The sequence below is a fragment of the Daldinia vernicosa genome (genome assembly GCF_022497035.1).
Source record: "Daldinia vernicosa strain CBS 139.73 unplaced genomic scaffold F5Y00scaffold_81, whole genome shotgun sequence".
Taxonomy (NCBI): Eukaryota; Fungi; Ascomycota; class Sordariomycetes; order Xylariales; family Hypoxylaceae; genus Daldinia; species Daldinia vernicosa.
The window spans coordinates 64843-84176 of NW_025953997.1; the positions used below are offsets into that span (position 1 = coordinate 64843).

At 46.9% G+C, this 19334-nt stretch overlaps 8 protein-coding genes across 8 annotated transcripts; 4 read left to right on the forward strand and 4 right to left on the reverse strand.

The window, feature by feature from the left end:
• The first annotated feature begins 1441 nt into the window (after nucleotides 1-1441).
• On the forward strand, nucleotides 1442-4758 carry F5Y00DRAFT_209132 (uncharacterized protein). The gene is made up of 3 exons (XM_048005486.1): nucleotides 1442-1800; nucleotides 1897-4182; nucleotides 4236-4758. Exons 1-3 carry the CDS (start codon nucleotides 1679-1681, stop codon nucleotides 4246-4248), a joined length of 2421 nt encoding a protein of 806 aa, XP_047860127.1. The 5' UTR covers nucleotides 1442-1678; the 3' UTR covers nucleotides 4249-4758.
• Nucleotides 4759-5183: 425 nt separating this feature from the next.
• F5Y00DRAFT_274419 (uncharacterized protein) lies at nucleotides 5184-5627 on the forward strand (the record flags this gene model as incomplete). Its single annotated transcript, XM_048013353.1, has 1 exon — nucleotides 5184-5627. The coding sequence occupies one exon, from the start codon at nucleotides 5184-5186 to the stop codon at nucleotides 5625-5627; it is 444 nt and encodes a 147-aa protein (XP_047860128.1).
• Nucleotides 5628-6249: 622 nt separating this feature from the next.
• On the forward strand, nucleotides 6250-7322 carry F5Y00DRAFT_249266 (uncharacterized protein). Its single transcript, XM_048009570.1, has 2 exons — nucleotides 6250-7227; nucleotides 7288-7322. Exon 1 carries the CDS (start codon nucleotides 6709-6711, stop codon nucleotides 7192-7194), a length of 486 nt encoding a protein of 161 aa, XP_047860129.1. The 5' UTR covers nucleotides 6250-6708; the 3' UTR covers nucleotides 7195-7227; nucleotides 7288-7322.
• A 182-nt stretch (nucleotides 7323-7504) lies between these two features.
• Nucleotides 7505-10441, reverse strand: F5Y00DRAFT_274420 (glycoside hydrolase family 2 protein; the record flags this gene model as incomplete). The annotated part of the gene is made up of 4 exons (XM_048013354.1): nucleotides 7505-8667; nucleotides 8784-9726; nucleotides 9795-9839; nucleotides 9899-10441. The coding sequence occupies 4 exons, from the start codon at nucleotides 10439-10441 to the stop codon at nucleotides 7532-7534; spliced, it is 2667 nt and encodes an 888-aa protein (XP_047860130.1). The 3' UTR covers nucleotides 7505-7531.
• A 960-nt stretch (nucleotides 10442-11401) lies between these two features.
• F5Y00DRAFT_274422 (uncharacterized protein) lies at nucleotides 11402-12856 on the reverse strand (the record flags this gene model as incomplete). Its single annotated transcript, XM_048013355.1, has 2 exons — nucleotides 11402-12431; nucleotides 12480-12856. The coding sequence occupies 2 exons, from the start codon at nucleotides 12854-12856 to the stop codon at nucleotides 11402-11404; spliced, it is 1407 nt and encodes a 468-aa protein (XP_047860131.1).
• Nucleotides 12857-14400: 1544 nt separating this feature from the next.
• On the reverse strand, nucleotides 14401-15008 carry F5Y00DRAFT_274423 (uncharacterized protein; the record flags this gene model as incomplete). Its single annotated transcript, XM_048013356.1, has 2 exons — nucleotides 14401-14584; nucleotides 14641-15008. 2 exons carry the CDS (start codon nucleotides 15006-15008, stop codon nucleotides 14401-14403), a joined length of 552 nt encoding a protein of 183 aa, XP_047860132.1.
• Nucleotides 15009-16168: 1160 nt separating this feature from the next.
• F5Y00DRAFT_209179 (Pam17-domain-containing protein) lies at nucleotides 16169-17203 on the forward strand. Its single transcript, XM_048005488.1, has 2 exons — nucleotides 16169-16892; nucleotides 16968-17203. The coding sequence occupies exons 1-2, from the start codon at nucleotides 16262-16264 to the stop codon at nucleotides 17066-17068; spliced, it is 732 nt and encodes a 243-aa protein (XP_047860133.1). The 5' UTR covers nucleotides 16169-16261; the 3' UTR covers nucleotides 17069-17203.
• On the reverse strand, nucleotides 17138-18908 carry F5Y00DRAFT_209175 (adenylyltransferase). Its single transcript, XM_048005487.1, has one exon. It carries the CDS (start codon nucleotides 18773-18775, stop codon nucleotides 17339-17341), a length of 1437 nt encoding a protein of 478 aa, XP_047860134.1. The 5' UTR covers nucleotides 18776-18908; the 3' UTR covers nucleotides 17138-17338.
• Nucleotides 18909-19334: the final 426 nt, after the last annotated feature.

Sequence of the window (19334 nt, forward strand, 5' to 3'; positions counted from 1 at the left end):
TCTTAAACCTATTATATCGGTATTATGTCTATATGTATAGCCTTGTCTTCTGTATGCAATATATATATAAGATTGGTACCCGTGCTTGAAATCATTCGATTAGATTTTCTGCACTTTCAACTTCTTTTCTCCTTGCCTTATGATTTTTCCCAACTTCGTCCTATGGTTTTTTTATCATTTCCCGTGTCTCGCAGTGAATTTTTTTTTTCCTACGAAAAGAGTAGCTGGTTTGCGCAGGCTACTTATTACTTGATACATTTGCTCTATGGTTTGATTCTGGGAGTTCGTAGTAGAATACCCAGCTTTTATTCCTTTTCTGCTTGTTTTTCTGACCTGGACTCCTGTGATTTTTGTCTCTTCATCGTTCAGGGAGTTGGGTTTTCCAGTTTGATATCCGAATACTAATTCATATTCAATCTTTTTCGCCCAAGGCTTCATTAGGAATAATGATAATTGGTAGTTTACCTTATGGCAGGTTAAGATATTGGGAATGGATGGAGTACACGAAGTTGGTTCCTTAATGGCTTGGGCCTTATGTTGGCTCATCTATGTTTTATTTCCTACCTACCAATGCCTACCCCTCGGTAGAGTTGTCATCAAAATACTATATCTTCAATATCGAGACATTCTTATTATGTTTGATACCATCTGGGCCTGGAGCCTACAACGCTAGTCTTATGGTACTGCGTTGTTGTCTTACAATAGAACTCTTCATCCTCATCTGAGATTAATTACCCCTATCTTAGACAGTGACCATTTATCAGTTCCTTTACTTTTTTCTCTCTTGTAGTGTCTTGTGTGTGTAGTCTAACTCAGGATTCTAAAAGTCGTGAGGCAAAGTGAATCACGTACGTACGTTAGGTACTTTTGGTATTCTAGTCTACGGTGCGGTCCGAAGTTTAACCGCTACCGCTCTGGTGCCCGTGGTACCTTAGGTACCTAATGGCCGCGATGCATTGTACCTTTCCTTTTGGACATTTCAATCTCACCCGTGAAACCTTCACTTTCAGCACATCTCCATTGATATTTATGTCGGGTATATCGAGCATCAATACTCTCACCACTAGTCATATTAAGCTTGGATCGCAGTTCTATCGCAAATACAGAGCATCCTTGATGAATTTGCAACAATTATTCCCGCGTCATCGGAGTGGAGGGACTTGTATCGGTGGTGGTCTTCGCTTTGTCGCGGTGAGAAGCTGATCTCGTAAGTTTTGCTCAACAAGGCAACTTACACCCAGGATCAAACATCTCGCATCTCGCTATTCATCGCGTAATCTTTATATCTCTCTTATATCTATGAGCCGCGCCTAATTGACTCTATTCTCAGACCTCAGATGACATTGCCAGCTGTCAATTTCTCTTGCCCCGCGTATGTTAGGTCTTGTCGCGACAAACTCACGTTTCCTTACTATATGAAGTTGAAGACTTACTTCTATCTCAGCATGATAATTATATCCTAAAGCCTCCTTTTAGAGCCTCAAGTACAGCAAAGCCTCTCTATCCGTGTAGATACGTACATGTCCGCTTTACGAAGTTTATAAACTTTGCTCTTTGCCGTTGCGCTCAGGCGCTTGGCGGTTCATCAGCTTCGCTTCGTTGCCAACTACATTTTATATTAAGAAGACACGCCCCCCACTAGCGCATTGTCTTTCTCGATTATTCTTCCCATTATTTCATGAACATGGCCCAAGTTGCCCCGGGTCTTGTGCCAGACCATAACGAGCGCCCCTGCTATAATTGTGGCATACGGGGCCATATGTTCACTGCATGTCCCGAGGAGCCTCGGAAAGTGCCGGCGTAAGTATTCATGGCTCTCTCTCTCTATCTTGATCACACGCTTGATTTCCCCCTCCACCTCAATATCCACGATCATACCGACTAAAAATATGTTAGTGGGTTAGAGGCCTCCTGGGCGCGACAACAGTCGAGCAATAGCCCTCATAATGATAGCTTTGTGTCCAACAAGCGAAGTAAAGGACCGGTAATTACGCGCTATCCCCCTCCACCTCCTCTCGCTTCTTCTCACCCTCCACCTCCTTTGCCTCGTTTCGAGAATTCTCCCCCTCAACCCTATCATTCGGGTCCAATCCCGGGCTATCCTCCGCCGCCATCTTACGGTCCGGGGTTCGGAAGTCATCCGCCGCCGAACCCATCCTATGATAGATATGGACCTCCGGGACCACCGCCACCTGGCCCTCATCAGCCATTAAATCCTCCGGCTTACCAAGGCGCATACAATGCCGCGTATGGTCCACCTGGCCATATTCCTGGGCCCTACGATCATCATATTCCCCCTCCTGGACGTCCTAATCAGTATTACCCCAACGACTTCCCCCCTGGTCCTCCTGGTCCTCCTGGCCGGCCTGACCAGTACCCGCCCAGTCAACACCCCGTGGGTCCGTCAGGTCCTCCGTACAGTGCGCACCAGCAATATCCACCTGGGCCTCCACCATCACTACTACATGTGCCGCCGCCTAGTCTTTTCCCGCCTAGCCGAGGGTTTCAGGGACGGCCTCCCGGATTTCATCCGTGTGATTATAGCCCACCTCAGCGCGATCCTCCGGCCATATTTCAACCATATCCACCGCCCGATCCTTACCCCCCACAATACGGAGATGATAGAAACCGCTACGAGCGCGGCCGGGACCACCAGCGTCGTTATGAAGATAGGCGTTCAAACGAAGCTTGGCATCCTCAAGGTGCGTGGCACAGTTCACCGCCGTCAAATGCCCAACCGTATAGAGACGATTACCGCGATGACTGGCATGGAAAACCCTCGTACCGAGACGATCGGCCTTCTCGTAGGCGCGGCCATGGTAAGTCTCAAGACGAGCGGCGTCGAGAGCGTCCAGATCGCCAAGACCGGTTTCAGCCTTATAAGACTTCAGACAAGTGGGACAGACATCACCGACGAAAACATCAGCCAGCAACGACTCCGAGCGAACCAGCGCGCCGCGATAGGAGCTCTTTAGATAGAGAAACACCAATAACGGCCAAAACAGATCAAGAGCGTGAGCCTGGCGAGATTGTATCTGAACCAGCTTCCGCGTCCGACCATGGTGACCCAGAGACAGCCGTCGACATAACTAAAGATGAGAGCAATGAAGATTTCAGTTGGGATGAGCGGACCATCTTTCCAGAGCTCCCGCTAAGTAGCAAGGTAGACCCGATTGCGGCGCCTTTGCCGACGCAATACTTCGAAGATATAATGATACCTCCAGCATTCGACGCTAAGGCTTTGAAGTCGCGGTACATTACGCCTCGTAACGTTGACGATTTTGCACAAAGCATCCGCGAAACTCGGGATTGGCAGGTAATGCAGCATCATCCTCTGTTTTTAGACCCGACAGAAATTCGTCTTGATAAGTTGGATGATTACAACAGAGCAATCCAGAAAGAATTGAATATTAGAGGTAGTCGCCGAGATCGCTCTGGAAACTCGCACGACACTGGCAGACATCGCTTTAATAATTCGAAAGGATCAGGCCGACACCAGGGAAAGCATCAGGATTCGCACTACAAAGCAGATCAAAAGAAGAGGAGATGGAATGATTTCCACGACGATGCCGACGAGTTCAAGTCAGAGAGGCGTCACCGTGATTCCCTATATGATGATCCATTCAACAAGAGGTTGAAACCTACGTCGCCACCCGAACCCGGCGAGTTAGTCGAGGCCGGTTCTCAGCAACCCCCTTACACGCCCTCAAATGCGCCGGATGTACCTCTAGATGATGCCAAACGGACCCCGGGGGCAAGAGAAACACTAGATGGCCAATCGCGATCTGAAAGTCTTGATAACAATCAGACCAATGGATCAAATCAAGAAACTGTAGCCCAGCGTATTAACCTATCACTACCGGATAGTCAGGATAAGGTTAATGCGCGGTCATCAACACCGTCAGGCCAGCTAGCGGACATACCTCAGCCACATAGCCGGCCATCGAGCAGGCAGAGCTCTAGAAGCGTCAAAAAGAGCCGCCCGACTAGTCGACGCTCCTCATTCGGAAGCGATATATCTGAATCCCAAGGATCGCCACTTGATCCTATCGAACGCGAACTACTAGGGCTGGGACGACCTTCCACTAGTGGCACTGATAGTGGAGGGGAGTCGACAAAGAGGCAGTTAAGCGATGCAACACCCAAATTCAAGCGTCGACAGCCTATGGTTGAAGCGTACTCGTAAGTTGTGCCCACGTTCTCATCATTTATTACTGATCGCTAATGCGACTTAGGCGGCGTTGGTAATGATACAATGCTAAAGAGTTTCACGACGATAAAGACAGTTGTTCTATACAAAGCACGAGGCCGTAAGAGATTTCTATTTAAGGATAGTGTGTTCTAGTGCGAGCTATGAAGCTTCTCGAAGTCTTCCACTAGAATACAGGAGTGTATAAGGTATGACTTGGTACAGGTAAGCATCTGCCGCTTACCGATTCAAATGGTTCTAAAATCATAACATACTGAAGTAAGTCACAGCTTGAAAATTCATGCGTGGAACATAACACGGTTCCTATTCTTCAGGGGGAAGATGTACATTGTAGCAGGGTAGAAGGCGTTTTCTATAGGTGCATTGGGTAAGGTGGGAAAGGTCTGCAAAGTCCCAAAGGTGTTCGGAGCCTTCGTGTTTTACTTTCAGTGGATTGTATGTTGTATCAATACTGTATACAGGGCCACGAATGATTGGCTATGCATTCATTAGAAGTTTAAACTGGGAACAAAACCCAGGTATAATGAATTAAGAATTTCATAACAAGACCTGGCTACAATTGGCTTGTAAGGACGAAGACCTATATTCTGTGGCAATGGCATCAAAGATTTCTTCCTTATTGTCTCAAATCCTAATAACTGTAGACGTTGTTCGTGGTTCTTCTATTAGTCACTCCAACATTCATCTTTGTTCCTCAGTTTCATGATAAATACATTGTGCAACCGTGATTCTCTCTGTTCACACACATCTCCTTTGTGTATAAGATACAATTAATTATATTAATATCCCCCTGGAATATCACAAATCATTTTCTATCCAGTGAGAAAAGTGCCATCATCAGTAATCCCAAACCAGTTAAACACCCCTTTTGCCCTCAGTTACTTTTCTATCCTCACCTTAGGTCCCAGCCGCGAGAGCGAGGTGAACGAGAGTCCAAAATTCGAAAAATCGAATTGAAGGTAATCCTGCCAAGATGTGTACCGGTACGTGTTGGGTTTACAAGTGCAGCCGATGCGGCGGTACTATCCTCAAAGACACCAGCATCTCGGGGCACACGTGCAACGCCGCGCGACGGAACAGGAACCGCGGATGCTGCCGTACAGGCGTCGAGTATATGTTTTACGACAAGGATTCCGACGAGATGTGCGGGCTGTGCGAGATCACCGAGGAGTTAAATATGATCAACGCCGAATTCGAATCCGACTACGAGTCCTGTGCTAGTAGCATTTCTGGAGAGTACGAGTCTTGCTTTAGTGGCGTTGTTGGTGGCGGCAAGGATGATGAGAATGACGATGACGATGATGAGGGAGGCGTCTCGTTGAGTGAGAACGAGGATACGAATGGTGATGGTGGGGATCCTATCAAGGAAAATGAAGATGCCAAGATAAGTCCTCAACAGTGTTCCGAAAATTGCTAAATTGAAGCTTTCCTCGCCCGGAATAAAGAGTTTGACTGGCGGCGTACAGGAATGATGCTGGGAAAGGGTTTGGTTACTCGGGAGGGCTTTTGTTCTTTTGGTTGCTCGTTCGGTGGAAGATCAGTAAGTACCTACCTAGACACCCCGTACCCTGGGCACACACACGATATCTAGATAAAACTCGATCGGTAGCCATGAATAGACTTCCACTCACTGACCTTTAGCAAAGGAGATTATTTGACCTATTTGTGTTGTACATGCTGGCTTTCGTGAGGTTCATAGCCATGTGGCTTTGATGCTACCTAATTACCTACCTAACCTACCTGGTAGTTATTCTAGACATTTTGATATACGAGCTTCAACTTTACACTGTGGCAACTTGATGGGATGTTAAGTATCAAAGAATGGGACATTCAAGGTAGTTAAAATTATGATTAATTTTCTCACGAGAAATAGATATAGACTTCTGTTTCAGGAGATACAATACGAGGAGCTAAGAAGTTGTCAGAGAGAACCTTTGATGTACGTCATACGTATAGTGAATGCTAGAAGCAGTAGCCGTACAGTAGTATAAATCTATTAACGATTAATGTTCTATCCTCTTTCGAGGATGCTGCGCGCCCCCTTATACATCTTTACTATGTAGGTTTAGACCTATTTCTGACCAACTTCACTTATACCCCGACAGAAGCGCATAGATTATTGATGTCATATATTGTCCATAAAGAAGCAGGGTTGGTCGGGCTGGAGGTCAGGTGATTGAATATTAAATATTATATGACATCGTCCAAGTAACAACCACTCTGCTTTCTTCGTCTTTGGAATTCATTTACAATGCAGCAGACTATCGACTGCAATATGCGGGGTAGATCTGATATAGAAATAAGTACCTATGTAATTAATTGCGCATCTCGTGTTATCGAGGGGGGCGCCCAGGCTAGTGTCAGTAGGTATATAGTCTCGTCTGCGCCGCCAGCGAGTGGCTGTCTCACTCGCTCACCTTCTTTATCCCGCGTTTCTCGCCCTTAGCAACATACCTCGAAAAGGAAATCTTCAAGAGAAAAAAAAAGAAGAAAAAAATATGGATGATCCGTCAGCCTTAAGATCGTGTACCCACAACAGCGATCCCAGACGGCAAGTTCCGGTTCCGCTTCCGGGGGACGATTCTCGTCTAAGCAACCAATTACACCCCCGGCCCTCAGACGCGGTAATAGCAGCAGCAGCAGTGACAAAAAACCGCGCCCCGGCAAAACCAACAACATTTGCAGACCTACCCGCCGAGCTGCGGGCGATGATATGGGAGTACGCTCTGCCCCCGACGCGCGTCTTCAACGCGCTGGTGTACGCCTCCAAGGGGCTCAAGATGCAGCTGATCGAGCGGAGTCACCTGCGCATGCCGCTCGCGCACGTGTGCTTCGAGTCGCGGCGGCTCGTCGAGAAGATGGGCTATGTGCTGGCTTTCCGCGACGAGGGCGAGCCGGACGATCCGGGAGTCTGGTTTCATCCGCGCCGGGATGTTGTCGAGAGGACGATATGGGGCCCTTGCGAATTCTGGGGTTGGAAGTGATGTGAGACAGCGATGGTGAAGCTAGGTGCTTAGGTTAGTTACGTCGCGTGCGGTGTGTTTAGGGACAGGCTTTGGGGCTAACATGGTGTGTAGCATTCATCATATACTGCTAGAGTGAACTGTTTTCCTTTTTTTTTTTTTTTTTTTTTTTTTTGTTTGCATATAATTGATAGGTACCTTGGGTACGTCTTAGCCCAGGCTGTGGTCTATTGGGTTACGCGGGATTTTTGGGTTTGGCATAGACTCGCAATTATGATATATCCATCCTGCCAGTAACTATATTAAATACGAATACTGAATGATTAACTAGGTAATTTCCCATGAAGTCCCAAAAATTCTAGTCATACAAGTATATTTGAGCCTTCTGAATATTCTTCCCGGTAACCTGTACGTAGGCAGCGCCCTCACCCTCGACCTGAAGCTCGAGCTTCTCGTGGGGCCATAGTGTGACATAATTATCGGACCAGAAAACCGGCAGGACATCTTCTCCCTCTTCGTTGACAAGGTTGAGCCTGATGAAGAACGCGGGTACGGAAGAGTGGTTCTCGAGCACCACACCAAGTCCTCCTGCCTTGGAGCCGCTCCGCTTCGACGTCGCCGTAGTCGTGACAGAGACTTCAGCAGGTTCTAAGCTGTTCAATGCCGTATAATTGGCATATTTGGTGACTGGCGTGTAAAACCAGTCGGAGTTTTCCCAGTCCAAAGTGTCGGTGGTGTTTGCTAGCCAGTATACATTCCGACTCAATGTAGCATTCTTGCCGTCAGAAAGGATAAGCCGCAAGAATGCAATATCCGTTACTGATTTGAGGGCATCCGTGAGATCTATAATATCTTTGCTGTTATTTGGTACGGTATCGAAATCTTCTTGGCTGTTATGAATTGTTTTGCCGTTCTTGTCAATGACATCAACAGTTACCGTTCTCGACCCCTTTCGATCTAGCGAGCGGTTGATCAAGTACACGAGATTTCCATTATAGTCGTAAGCAACATGCTCTATCCTAGACCCGGCCTTTGCCCCGAAGTATGATCCAGCCGGATGCAGATAGTAGTCGAATAAGTTCCAATGCAAGCTTGGCCATGCATTATTTAGCATCCAGTAGATAAGTCCTGTCGCCGGTCTGTCGGCATTCCATAGGGACGCAAAGCCCTCGAACTGGGACTTTGTAGCCTCATAGTCCTGTATCTGAGCTTTAAACAAATAATCTTCTAACGAAGTAGGTGCTCCGTAGCGGTTCCAGAGAGCAGTGTTATAGATATTTCGGTCGTAAAATGATGATACGCTTGTGGACATGTGATACAATCCCTTATTTGGGCTCTTCCACAAATCATCTAAATCTGCCTCGGATAAAAACTTCTTTAGGCTGCTGATTTCCGGTGTCCCAACGCCGCTGCCCAGCTCAGATCCAAATCCAAAGGCAGCTCCGAGACGGTCTTCTGATGGTTCAACGTCATACCAGTAATTCGGTGGTACCCCTATAATAAAATTAGTGAGTGATCAGGCGTATGGTAAGTTTCAAGTGATTTAAGCATATATCAGGCATAGTATCACTCAGAATATATTAAAGGGGTTGGGTTGGGATATTGCTTACAGTCGTAAGGACCTGCCATTTTGAATCCCGACGGCCCCAGAATCTTGGGATAACCCCTCTCTGAAGCTGAAGCAATTATGGGCGCCTGCCAGTCCGCCGCTTTGAGTGAATAGTAGTACGCTTCCGCTGCTTTGTCGTCAGGCCAGTAATCGCTTCCGACTAGATACCCCAGCACGCTCGGATGACTTTGCTGCATAAGAGCTTCGTGGTACATGCTCTTGTTCGCTATAGTGTAGTCGGCATCTGTCCACTCTGACTTGACGGCCAAGTCTTCGTTGTACGTCCAAGCCTCCCATTTATCGCAGCACTCCCAGCCTGGCAGGACCATCAAACCTAGTCGATCTGTGATCTCGTATAGCTCTGGTTGCTCATTCTTGCCTTCTAATCTTACTGTGTTGTGGCCCAAGTCGAGCATTAGCTTGGCTTGTGTAGTAAACTTGGCGCTATCCCATCGTAAGAAGATATCCGCGGAGTAGCCAGAACCGACCACTTGAAAGGGGTAGCCATTGACGAAAAATATAGTGTCGTTGTTTGCATTGAGCTCCGCCGTTACTTGGCGGACGCCAAAGGTTCGCTCTATCCTGTCAGAAATAGATCCATATATGGACGCAGATAACTGTCCCGCGTATAATGGCTGGCTTCCCCACTGCTTGGGCCACCAGATCGCCGGCTCGTTTAATGCTGTCGACAAGACGACCTCAGCAGATCCCAATGGAGGCAGCGTGATAGTCTGGTTCAATTCATATGTATCGCTTGCGCCTTCTAGGGAGATACTGCCTGTTAATTCCACAGTAGCTTCGCGATCCTCCAGGTTCGTAGCTGTGGTCTTCAAATTTATGAGTGCGCTAGAATGCTCGACTGGCAAGCTGGCTTGTGTAGTTACTCGTAGGGGAGCCAGCGAAACAGGACCCGTCTGCTTGATTTCTACATTCCGCCATACCCCCTACTGAGGATGTTAGTGTCAATTAATATTTAGGTAGCACTATTATAAGAAGTTTTGGCTCTACGAACAGTGCCATTATCCGGAGGATATGGGTTCCAGTCCACAAAGCCGAGCTAGAATGCAAAGGTCAGTCATTGCTTACTACGACCGCAAGTTTAAGGGGCTCAAATACACCAAAGTCATAGTTGTAGTCAGTCGGATAGACTTGAATTACGAGCGCATTCGTGTTATTTGCTAATTTGGTAATATCGAAGGTATTTCCGACATAAGCACCCGCTTGCGACTTTTTGGTCACGACCTCTTGGCCGTTTATGTAAATATCGGCACTTGAAGTGATTCCATGGGTCTGCAGATGGAAATAGCGCTTTCCGGGGTTAATGTCAAGAGTGAACTCTTTTCGATATATCCAAGGAACTTTGAATTGACTGGAATTGAAGCTCTGAAGCGCGTCTGAGAAAAACAGTCCGCTCTCACGGTATACACCGGCCTGTATTAGACAGCCCATGAGAGTACAGCGGGAACTGTCGATTTCGTGCCATGTTTTCGTGTCTATACCAGGTCGGGATAATGCTGCAAGATCTGTCCCGACTCGTTCCGTTGATTGAATGTCCCACGATGGTATGATAGCGACCTCGCCGGGTTCAGAAAGCAATGCGGCAGCGGAGAATGTGTTGATGCCAAGGCAGAGCCCCAACAGCGACTGGTACAAATGCATTATAGCTAGTAATGCTCAAAAGTAGATCGTGAAGTCAATAGCATGTTGGAGACGTAGGCCTCGAGAAGGTATATAAACCATTGGGAACAGTTACATCTAGATGATCTGGGACTTATCGGCAGTGTGCGTAGCATGCGTGCTATGCCTGCTATATGCAAGTGGCCTCTCGCAGATTTTCAGAGCCTAATAAGGCAGTTCAGGCTCCGGGGGACCCTTGTTTCGGTACTCCCCCGCAGTCTAGCTGTCATAATAGAAGGGATCTCTCGTGGCTTACACTGTATTTATAGCGGCATTAGGTTTGCCAAGACCAGATGTGCAAGTCTTTTGGCCCGGACCTTCGTACCAGCTATATTAACCATTGGAGGCCCTTGCAGGAAATTGCATCTATATCTTAATTGTCAGTCTACAAGTAGGCATTGATTCGGTTAAAGAGAGACCTGCAGTGCCGGAAGGCTTGGCTGCGGCTTTTAGTCATGCCAATCCTTCTATGGTTACCTCTGCCGTGCATTTCTGTAGAGTAATACTGTTTAAGTTGGTATTGCTAAATCTTCAAAGCCACCAGTAAGGACATTCAATGTATGAATATCACTTCATACCTTTACATATAGCCGTTCAGAGGCTAATACTAGCGTATCTCTGCTAATAGTAAGTATCAAGATGTACGAAAGTTGAATCGCGCGTCTAAAAAGGGGGTGGCCCACGATAGGGGTCTTATTACGGATTACACGACAGACACGAAAGTAAAGTTGAGAGACACATTAACACGAGGATTTAAACATCATTCAACCTTGGATAGATCAAGATTTCGATTTTGTGCTCGAACTATTACTACCTATCCCTTTTCGAATGAAAGCTATTACATGGAGGATCATAGACCATCCTAGAGATATCACTCTGGTTACCTGCTTAAGGAGCAGGCTGAGATCATATATCAAGCAGTCCTCAACCGGTCTTAACGAATTACCAACTGACTGGTACTCCATATCCAGCCCAACCAGCCTCCGTATCAGCTTCTCGCCATTTCTCGATACCGCCCATCACACCATCCCTGCCCACCTTCCACGCGCCACTTTCGACTTGATTGAGCCACGATCTCAGGACTTGAGCGAGGCGAACCGGGTGTGAACCAATGAATGGCACATATCCCAGTTGGTACAAGTCGGCGTGTGTATCGCGTGGCTGGACGACGCCCTGTTTGTCTTTGATTTCTCCGAACCTCGCTCCGTCGCTTGTGCGTGCATATCCGCGTGATCCAATACCAAATGGCAGCACCAGACGGACGCCGTCTTCGAAGCGTACGGTTTTCTGGTCCGAGTCGGTCAAGTAGAGTCCCGCGGGGTATGCATTTACCTGAGACCACGGCCAGGAGAATGGGAGATGGGATCCCCTGCGATCCTTCGCTCCGTGCGGACTAGGGAAGGCGTGGAACATCTCCGCGGCCCGGAATAGTAAGATAGGAAACTGAGTTGTTGAAGGCGTCTCTAGGTACTCTTGATGTATGCCGGGGTCGACCGCACTGAAGGGCTGGTAGCTGAATGTGTCTGTGGAGATTACTTCCAGTCCCGGGGCAATATAACGGAATAACGGCCGTCGTGCTTTGCTTAGAAATTCCCAAGCGAATCCCTTTGATATGTTCAACGCTTCTAGAGAATCGCTAGGGATGAGTGGGCGTTGACCCTCTGGCTTAGGAAATCCCGGGATATTAAGAGTGATGTAAATACGAGACTCAATCGCATCCAAGAGTTGGTGGTAGACGACAAGCGTTTCTTGCATCTGGCTATTGCTATAGGGTAGGATTATCCACGGGTCGAATTTCTCGTTTGGAACCTTTACGTCGGGAGTAACGGCCTTCACCTTGCCTGCTCTTAACATATCAAACCAGGCGCTGAGGACAACTTCAAGGTTGAACCACTGCTGGCGACCATTGCCGATAATCGCGGAGTCAGACATGGCCGTCCTTATAATCGCTTTGTTTTCTTGTTGGTCAAAGCTATCATCATGTTAGCTGAGATACTAGGAGACGTATTGCGAGTCTTACACTAAGCCGTATGGCTCCAAACTGTAGCCAGGAACGACGCCGGTCGCGGTATAAAGCGTCACATAGCGGTCCGCGTCCTCTCCCCCGTTCCCTCCTTGACGGTACGGCCATAGGTAGTCGGGGCTAGATAAGCCCGCAACATAGTAGTGTAGATTGTGGTTATCTACGACCCAGGCCTTTTCCAAAAACGCTATCAAGCATGGCGAGAGACGGCTGCGCACTCTCTCGGCAGCAGCCCCGTAGAATTCAAACCAGTTCCGACGGCGCAGAAATTCTACTCGATCGTCGCCGCTGTTGTGTTCCAGAGGCTTTCCAGAGCCCACCCAGCCTTCCATAAGGATCATGTTGTGCAAGGCAGCGCATCGGACGTAGTCCATCTCAACATCCATCGGCGAGGCATCCATTTTGTTGCGATGGTGAATGTGTGTGGGGTTGGAAGAGCTTCAGTTGCGTGTAAACGTGTGTGATATGTTGTAGGTAGGCACCTAAAGTGGGATCGTGAAATGTACCCAGATGCGTAAAACCACGAGAAATATTTTGTGAAAGTAGAAGGTTATTGTTTTGCCCTTAGGCTATCCACATTTGACTTATCTAGTTTCAAGGACAATGTCGAGAAGGAGCAGATATCAACTGTGTTGAGCCTTGGCTTTTGTGTTATGATAAGTGACCTGCAAGTTTTGACAACAAGAAATATGCAAGAGCATAAGTACCTAAGTCAAGAGAGACCTGTTTTGATTTTAAATATTAGTCTGTTCACTTGTACTAGTGGCAGGTGCAAAATTACAAACCTAAGCCAAAAAAAAAAAAAAAACAAATGGACGTCCTACTGACGTTAACAGTACGGGTTGGCTGAAGCGTCCTACCATACAATAAGTTCTCAATAGGGATATACCACTAGCAATTTTGTATACTACTCTTGGCAACGATAATGGACGAAGCTCTTACTACATACTCTACATAGATGGTGGCTCGCCATATGTTGATATCAACACTGGCGGTGTCTTATATTTCGAGGATAGTGACATGGTTGAAGCGCAAGCTACAGAAAATTCCAACGAGACACAAAATGCCCACAGTAGCAACCACGAAGAGACCTTGTTTTAAGTTACGGCAGTGATACTTAAAGAGCCCTTGGTCCTTTGTTATCTAAAATGAAGTCTCCAGCAACATTCTAGCTAATGGCGGTAAAACCACTGCCTGAGTCTTAAATTAATGAAATCGGAAAAATAGACTTTAGAGCTTCTTAATTCATCGCCAGGTGAAGCCCTAGTAGTGATTACCTCCATGCGGCAATACTTGTCTTAGGAAAAGAGGTCCAAGAGCGTACGTGATAAGGTAACGGGCGAAGAGTAAAAATCAACTATCAAAGGATAATGTTTAGCTCTTTTTTTACTCTGTGACGTTAGTTACTCTCACGGGCTTTTTAGTTACGGAATAATGACTGTTGGAAGGGAATTAAAGGAATATAGTAGAAGGTATAGATGTGCTTTAATTATCATGCCGGGTGCAGCAGAATGACCCGGCCCCGGCCCCGGCCCCACACCGGGGCCGGACCGGGATGGAGAGAACACGGAGCCGATCGGGTTTCTCCGACATGCCGTTCCAACTTGAACAATTACCTTATAGGTAAACCAAATACCTAAATAAGGGCTTAACCCATATCAAATAGGTGCAACAGTGTAATATTAATGATGATGATTATTATGGAGGATCAAAAAAGTCGATCTTGTAAACAAACGTCCAACGTATCTTGAGCTAAACCCCGGAGGGTATCCTATCTGACATTTGGATGCATGGCACGACTAAACATTAACCTCATGCACAGGAAAATCAATCTGGATCATTTGCAATCTCACAGTAGTCGAAATGATAGTGACGGTCTTCCTTGTAGACATACTGCATTGTGAGTCTTGATTAAACGTCAAAAGCTAATTTCTGCCTGGCCCCCGTCAACCACCGCACCAGTCCAATCCTCCTCCTCATCCTCCACCTCACCCTCCAAATCCTCCTCGTCTTCTTCCTGAAATTCCCTGAGACAAATGGAGTTGGATTCAGCGGTGAGTTCATGGATTGCTTCGTCCAACTCTTCGTGGAAACGGGAGACCCTAGAAATCAATAAGTTTCCTGGGGGCGGATATCGTCCAAGGTGAGAGTATCATACCGCTCCTCACCGCGGGTGATGCTAGCGGTCGTGTCATCGTTGTTGTTGTTGTCTCGGTTCCTAGCCATCCAGCCCAGGACGTAGGATCGTTTGGCCTTAGCCGCCGTAGCCTTGACTCTCTTTGCAATGAACTTCGCGGGGGATCGAATGGCACAATGCCACCAGCTCGTGAACCACATTTGCACGTGTTGACGAATGCCTTGTTTTTCCGCTTGGGCTGAGTCCCAGGCCACCTTGTCAGCAAGTAGTGTCTTCGTCATATTTGCTGTAGGGCATCCGAGCAAGGCCTCCCAGACTCCGATGGCGATGATGCTATAGACAGCGGCCTTGCCCACGGACTTGGAGATAGATTTGACAAGTGGCCACATGGTTGAAGTGGAAGTAGGTGGAAGGAACTTTTGTGGTGTTTGTTGTGATCTTCAGTTTGCAAGAGTGGGGAGTTCACACTTGTATTGTGGTAGTTGTGTGTGCAGGAGAAAGATGTGTTTGATGAAAAGTCACTCCTAAGGCTGCAAGATTAACAGTTGGGGAACTTGTACTTTAGTGTGCCTTCTGTCGTCTCAGTAACACTGGGAGTTGGTAAAATGACGATCAAGTCAAGCCTTAGTTGACGATGTGGGAAAAACAAAAACCACTAGGGGAAGTTGCTTTGGTCCCTTTGCAGTGTAAAAAAAAAACTGACAACATGCTACATGCGTACTTGTGTTTTTTTACCTTCTAGTGTGTAGTAAGTTAAGGCATCGAGATTTTCAGATTGCAAGTAAGGAACTTCGCTGCCTCACCTTGTAATATAATCTTGTAGCTAATATTTACTTTCATCCCCCTCTCGTATACCAACCACAAAAGCTTTTGTTATTTACCTTGCATTCATAGGAATCATTACATATTTCTAATTTATTTTTGGGTTTTTATCTAGGTACCTTAGCACATGGTCTTATATCTGTATTAATTACTGTCAGTGCAGTAGGGTACAACATGATAGATAGTAGGTGGATATGTCCATGAGGCAATGCTCAACCAAAAGTAACACAGAGCCATACCTTCCCTTTACTTACCATAAGACTAATCCATTTATTTGATTAAATACAATATACGATTCAATGCCCATCATGGAGTTTTATATCACATCTCTTCCTGAAATTTTTAAGCATATCCTTTTAGAGGATTTCGTATCTAAGCATTTGGGTCTGTTCTCTTTTCTGATCAAACTATTATATAATATTTTTCAATAATTACTTAGTCACTTCCTAGAATCTCGAATCAGTTCCGAATTCTTGTTTACCTCCTCGGTGTTGTATCTAATACCTGATATAAAAGCTAGCTTATAGCAACTCACTTAAGATTCACATGTCGAGGATTATGATATTTGCATTTATCCGATATGCATCATACAAGACAGCCAAGAAGATCTGTACAATACATTACCTAATGTAACTAGCGCCCCTCGATTGTGGCTTGAGCTTTACAGACATCTTTTGGACCTACTGGAATCGACGTCAAGTTTCGACATTAGCTTCGATCTTCGATAAGCTCTCGAGGTAACGACAAAAACTCTCCACTCCGACGCATTTGATGCAGCGTTGAAGAACAACTTTTACCACGGCACCCGACACCCGTTGAAATGTTGACTTCCGCGACAACAGCAACGCGCCTTGGTGTTTTAGGCACTCGTGCCCTCAAATTGCAGGTCGCATTCGCAAGAGGGGCAACCTGCCAATACTCCTCACTAGCATCTCGACAATGCACCACCATCCGTAGTACCAAGTCGATTCCTTCCATCGCAACTCGAACAGTCACCAGAAAATCTGCGCGCAGCATACAGTTCCAAGCTGTTGCCCGCCGTCATGCGTCCACTACAACCTCTGCGGCAGAAACCGCCTCGGAATCTTCTACTCCAAAACTCGATTGGAATACCTTTTTCGCCCTGCGCAAAACGCGGCGTCGCGTCCAGATTGCCAGTAGTGTCCTAACGATGATAATAGGTGGAACGGCAGGTGCTATCCTGCTTGTAAATATGGACATGGACTGGCTGTTGACCAAGGTCCCAATAGACCCGGTTTTTGCGCTGGGTATAGTGGTTCTGAGCTTCGCGGGGCTAGGCTGGCTGGCTGGGCCGAGCGTAGGCAATGCGCTGTTCTACACGTTCAAGAAGGGCGTCAAGAAGCCCATGGCAATTAAAGAGTCTGAGTTCTTTGCGCGCATCAAGAAGAACCGAGTAGATCCTAGCAACAGCTCGTTGAGTGGTAACGCCGGTAAGATTATCTTCCAAGTTCAAGTCGGAATGGAGAGAAATTAGGTTCGCTGACATCTTGGTTTGTTTTTTCTAGTTCCGGATTTCTACGGAGAGAAGATCTCGAGCGTGGCAGGTTACAGACAATGGTTAAAAGACCAAAGGGCATTCAACAAGAAGCGAACAAGCTTCGTCTGAGGAGAAAGGTAGTCTCAGGGGATCGGCCCCATGCAAGGGAGAAAATGCATAGTCCACATAGCCTGACAGGATTACGAGTTTCTTATCATATTAGTGAGAGAATGTATCTCAAAGTTCAGGTAAAAAGCAAAAGCTTCAAAAATCAACGGATTGGCGTTCGGTGGCTCTCCCTCCAATGTATCAACAGAAGGAATCGGTATGATTTTGAAATGGAACCCCCCATTCCTATATTGGCGTCGTTAAACTATATGTGTCGTCGAGATTTAGCGGTTACGTGAAAGGCATTGTTTGGTCGACGTGATGTTTCCAGGCCCTCATACCTCCTTCGATATCACCTACAAAGCGTTCTCCATTCGCATCTAAGCCCATCTCTTTCAGCCTTCGTGTTACTAACTGGGAATCGTTACCCACTCGACAGATGACATATATCGGCGCATTGGGCGATAGTGATTCTGGGATATACTCTGGCACCGAACTCTCCTCGTTGGTAGACTTTTTACTACGACTCTGTAAGGTTGAGAAGGGCACATTAATCGCGCCTGGTATACTGGCAATGTTAAAATGCTCCTTCTCGCGGACATCTAGTAACAAGTGATTCTTGTCGGACTGTTTCGTCAGAATATCATTGTACTCTGTAGCGGAGACTCTTTCCTCGGGCTTCAACACGGTGACTGGCGTGGTCACCCCACAGAATTGTACGTAATCCAATGAACCAGCTCTTAGTTCGCCCAGAGTTAATGTTGATGCGGAGGAGCAAGCAAAGCAGTTAGGCCTTCGACTCCTCATCCTAATTGACCGGAATGGTGTAGTTGAAGTAGCAGAAAACAAAAGTAAACTCGGCGCGATAGGGTCTTTTAGTGCTGAGCTTGAATCTTTTCCGACTCCAGCAACGACCAGTTTGATAGCCTCAAGTGCTTGTAGTACGCCCATAATGCCCACAACCGGCCCTAGGATTCCTCCTTCGCCGCAACTGACTACACTATCGGCGGGGGGTGGCTTGGGGAAGATGCAGCGGTAGCATGGACCACCTTCCACAGCACCTTGAGCTGCTGGTGGATTATTCAAGACAATTAACTGTCCATCTGTCCGTAAGGCAGATGCGGAAACGAGTGGCTTCTGCAACAACACGCAGATATCGGAAATTAAGTACCGAGACGTCGGGTGATCTGTACAGTCGAGAACCAGATCGTACTTAGAAACGATACTCTCGGCATTTTGAGGTGTGAGATGTTCTCTATGGGCTACATATGACACGACCGGATTAAGTGCTCGACAGTATTCGATCAAGCTGTCTACTTTCATCATCCCAACCCTTGAAGTGCTATGTGCAATCTGGCGATGCAGGTTTGATATTTCCACGGTATCACCGTCAACGACTCCGAGGGTACCAACTCCTGCACCAGCTAAATATGCAGCGGCCGGACAGCCTAAACCTCCAGCACCAACTATCAGGACCGCAGCAGACTTCAGGCGTATTTGGCCTTTGATGCCGACAGTGGGCAGTATCAGTTGACGACCATAACGAGAATATTCTTCTTCGCTCAAGGGCCACTTCCATTCTGGCGGGTTCGTATTTGTATTTAGACTCTGAGAGGTTGGCTCGAGTTCTTCTAGTTGTCTTCGTAAGTCTTGAAGCTCTTTCTCTGTCTGAGATATTTTGTAGCGGAGCTGCTTTGCTTTATCCGTTATTGAATCCATGGTGTCCATAGCACCTTTACTTGTCAACCAGAATTTTAGGTGTCAAACCCCATGCCTCACTAGCGACGTTGAGGCTGAGGAAATATACCGGGTATATTCCGTATACCAAGAGGTATGTAAAGGTGTTGTGTGCAGGTACCCGGGTCCTACCTAAAAAAATGATATGCGGCTACCTGAGCACTTGCAGCACAAAAATGTGACCTGCATGTACCTTCTTAAGCTATTTTGCACTAAACAACTACAATAGCTAATGCAATTAGAGGGTATCAAATCTCCACTCGGACTGATCCCATAGGCTTAAGCCTAACCGGAAATGCAGTAGATGCATAAGGTATTAGACATGTCGTACTTCGTCCATTTAAAGGGAGGCCTTAAAATAGATGTAAACAAGTTCAAACGTTTTCGTCACCCCAATCGACTTGCTAAATAGGAACCTCGGTCAGCATGTCCCATGTGAACGATTCAATTCCCAGAGCTCTGGGTCTCCGGTTTACGGTCATCAGCCGGTCGTTCTCTTGGCCTAGGTATCATGGGTAGGTATCCAGGTATCATCAGATCTACAAATTTT